This window comes from Phaethon lepturus, unplaced genomic scaffold (genome assembly GCF_000687285.1).
Source record: "Phaethon lepturus isolate BGI_N335 unplaced genomic scaffold, ASM68728v1 scaffold41279, whole genome shotgun sequence".
Taxonomy (NCBI): Eukaryota; Metazoa; Chordata; class Aves; order Phaethontiformes; family Phaethontidae; genus Phaethon; species Phaethon lepturus.
In genome coordinates, this window is record NW_010563483.1 from 1 (window position 1) to 2,503 (window position 2,503).

The 2,503-nt window shown below is 51.4% G+C and overlaps 1 protein-coding gene across 1 annotated transcript in view; it reads right to left on the reverse strand.

Moving 5' to 3' along the window:
- Positions 1-652: 652 nt before the first annotated feature.
- LOC104626618 (ly6/PLAUR domain-containing protein 6-like) overlaps positions 653-2,503 on the reverse strand; it is a gene marked incomplete at both ends in the record, with an annotated part of 2,031 nt that continues 180 nt past the window's right edge. The window contains 2 exons of the mRNA XM_010294579.1: positions 653-751; positions 2,418-2,494. Of these exons, the coding sequence (XP_010292881.1) occupies positions 653-751; positions 2,418-2,494 (176 nt within the window). The remainder of the gene's footprint in view (positions 752-2,417; positions 2,495-2,503) is intronic.

The following is a 2,503-nucleotide window of genomic DNA, read 5'->3' on the forward strand; positions in this document are numbered from 1 at the left end:
TCCTGCCCACGCCTGGTGAGGACACCGTCCGCGTCCGACCCGCGTCCAGGGCTTCGTCAGGGGCCACAGGCAATCTTAATTCTTGTGAGCGTCTCAAAAAGAGAAGCAGTAAGGGAAGGGGAGACCCGAGGATCTCACCGATACCTGTATCTGATATTTGGGTGTCTGTATTCCAAAGCCCTTTCTGAATTGCTTCCAACTTCAGACTCCAATGGGAGTTGTGAGCCCAAAATACTGAAAATATCTTGATGCCAGCCAAAAAGAGGACAGCCTTGGCTGCCCTGAAGCATGGGCTTGTGCCATAAGGGAGGGAAGCGAACAAAGCAAGAACCGGTCCCATGCTCGCCAGTACGAGAAATACGACCCTTAAATAAACATCATCCTGATTTAATTTCCAGCTGGGCTAGAGGAATACAGGGAGTAGATGAAAGTCCTAACCTTCATCTACCGCAAAGAGACAGAAAAGCTTAAAGGATTACTTGTATCGCTTACACATCTCTCTTGCCGAGGAGGCTTACAAGCGGGAGCAGCGATCCCCAGCATCCGAGTACGCGTAGGGAATAATGGGGGCTCAGTGCTGTCCCTGCGCTGGGGACAGCGGGCGGTTGCCGTAAGGTGGGTTTAAATCAAACGCGAGCGTGTGGCTGGTTACCTCTTGGACAATAGACATCCGGAGCCCATCGGTTGCATTCGTAATTATCTGCTGCCTTTTCGCAGGTGAAACACTTAAATCCATGCGGATACGGTGTGGCTGAAAGGAACAGACAATATTCGGTTAACATGAGCCAATTAATCCGGTTCTAGTATGCTTTTCAGAGGCACACAGCAACATTTGTTCTCTTTAGACACATCTTTCTACAAGTATACCTGTCAACTTCATCAGAAGTTGGTCCTGGTTTGTAAAAGCCCTATCACCAAGAGCAATGTGGGGAAGGCACGACCAGATACAAGAAGGACTCAGTTCAGTGTTTGCCTCGTAAAAGTGCCTACCGCTGACTTCAAAGGGAGTTGATGTGAGCAAGGAGTACTTACTCTCTTGGTATCAGAGCTCACACCCAACACCGCTACTTTATCAGTGCTGATAATAAAATATCAGATGGATTAAAACACTTCTGGAAACTGTCCCACCGAGGAAACAAGCTACCCCTTTTGAAGGCAGGCTGATGTTCCCAAAGGAAAGAAAAATCAATCTGCTGAGCCTCCAGTTTCTAACAGCAGACTCCGTCCTAATTTATCTCGCCAAACGAAGAGCGTAACTTCTTAAGTGGTCCCCTGGCAGGGCTTCTGTAGCACATTCAATACACCTTCAGGATGCTGCCACCTTCTCAGAAGCCAAATGGTGAACGGGTCACGTTTTTCTCCACGGGGCGAAGCAAGCCGAACCTCCATAAGTCTCAACTCTCCCTCCTCTTCGCCTCCCCGCCTTGCCCACCAGCTCCAGGCCAGACTATGTTTAGGCAGCGGCATCCACTGCCTGTTTCCCCAGGCTCCTCTGGGTGCGGGTCAGCGAGTCACCTGGGAGCATCTCTGGTGGGGCTGGTGCTGTCCTCAAGGAACAGCTTGGGGTGGGCCGACACAACAGCACTAATCAAATTCACCCCTTTCACCCTGGAGCTCTGGAAGGTCGTGGTTACAGCATAGAACAGGGATTTCATCTTGCTAGTACAGAATATAAATTTTTCAGCCAAATTCGGAACAGCGGTGAGTTTTCTCTGGGAATAGATGGCGGGCACGGCTCTGCAGGTGCTCTCTTCTAGAATTAAATAAGTTTATCTCTGATGAAGTGAACAGACTAGTGAAAGGAGAGTCCGTGGAAGATCTGAAGATGCATGACATCACTGCTATAGCACTGCTCCGGGGAGTTACGGAAACGAAGTCAGGAGCGGTTGGTGCCACAGCTGCAAATGGTTAAATGGTCCCACGGCTGCAGAGGTTTGATTTTGGCCCTTGCCCACAGCTGCCGATGCGCTCGGGCAAACCTGTGGCCGTGGGGCTTGGCCTGAGGGCCAGGGGAGCAGAAAATAGAGAATGAAAAGCCCCCGACGCACTCGGCAACCACCTGTGACACTATCTGTCCTTGAATCCCTCTGGGAAGCCACAGTCTGGTTTTATATCAAGTAATTTTACTGTGGCCGTGGGGCTTGGCCTGAGGGCCAGGGGAGCAGAAAATAGAGAATGAAAAGCCCCCGACGCACTCGGCAACCACCTGTGACACTATCTGTCCTTGAATCCCTCTGGGAAGCCACAGTCTGGTTTTATATCAAGTAATTTTATGAGTACTGGGGATGTTTATTTAAGCTCTGCTGAGCACTCGGCTCAACCCCGACGTTTCTGCTGCCTTAACGCACATTCGCCCTCATCCTTACCCCCACGCCGCAGCCGCCCGTGGCTTTGCAGCCCTCGCGAAGGTGGCTTACTGGAAGGGTGGAGGTAGACGATGTCCTTCACGGTGAAGTCCCTGGGCTGCACGGCTGGCAGGCAGCTGGCCAGCAGGCTGAGCAGC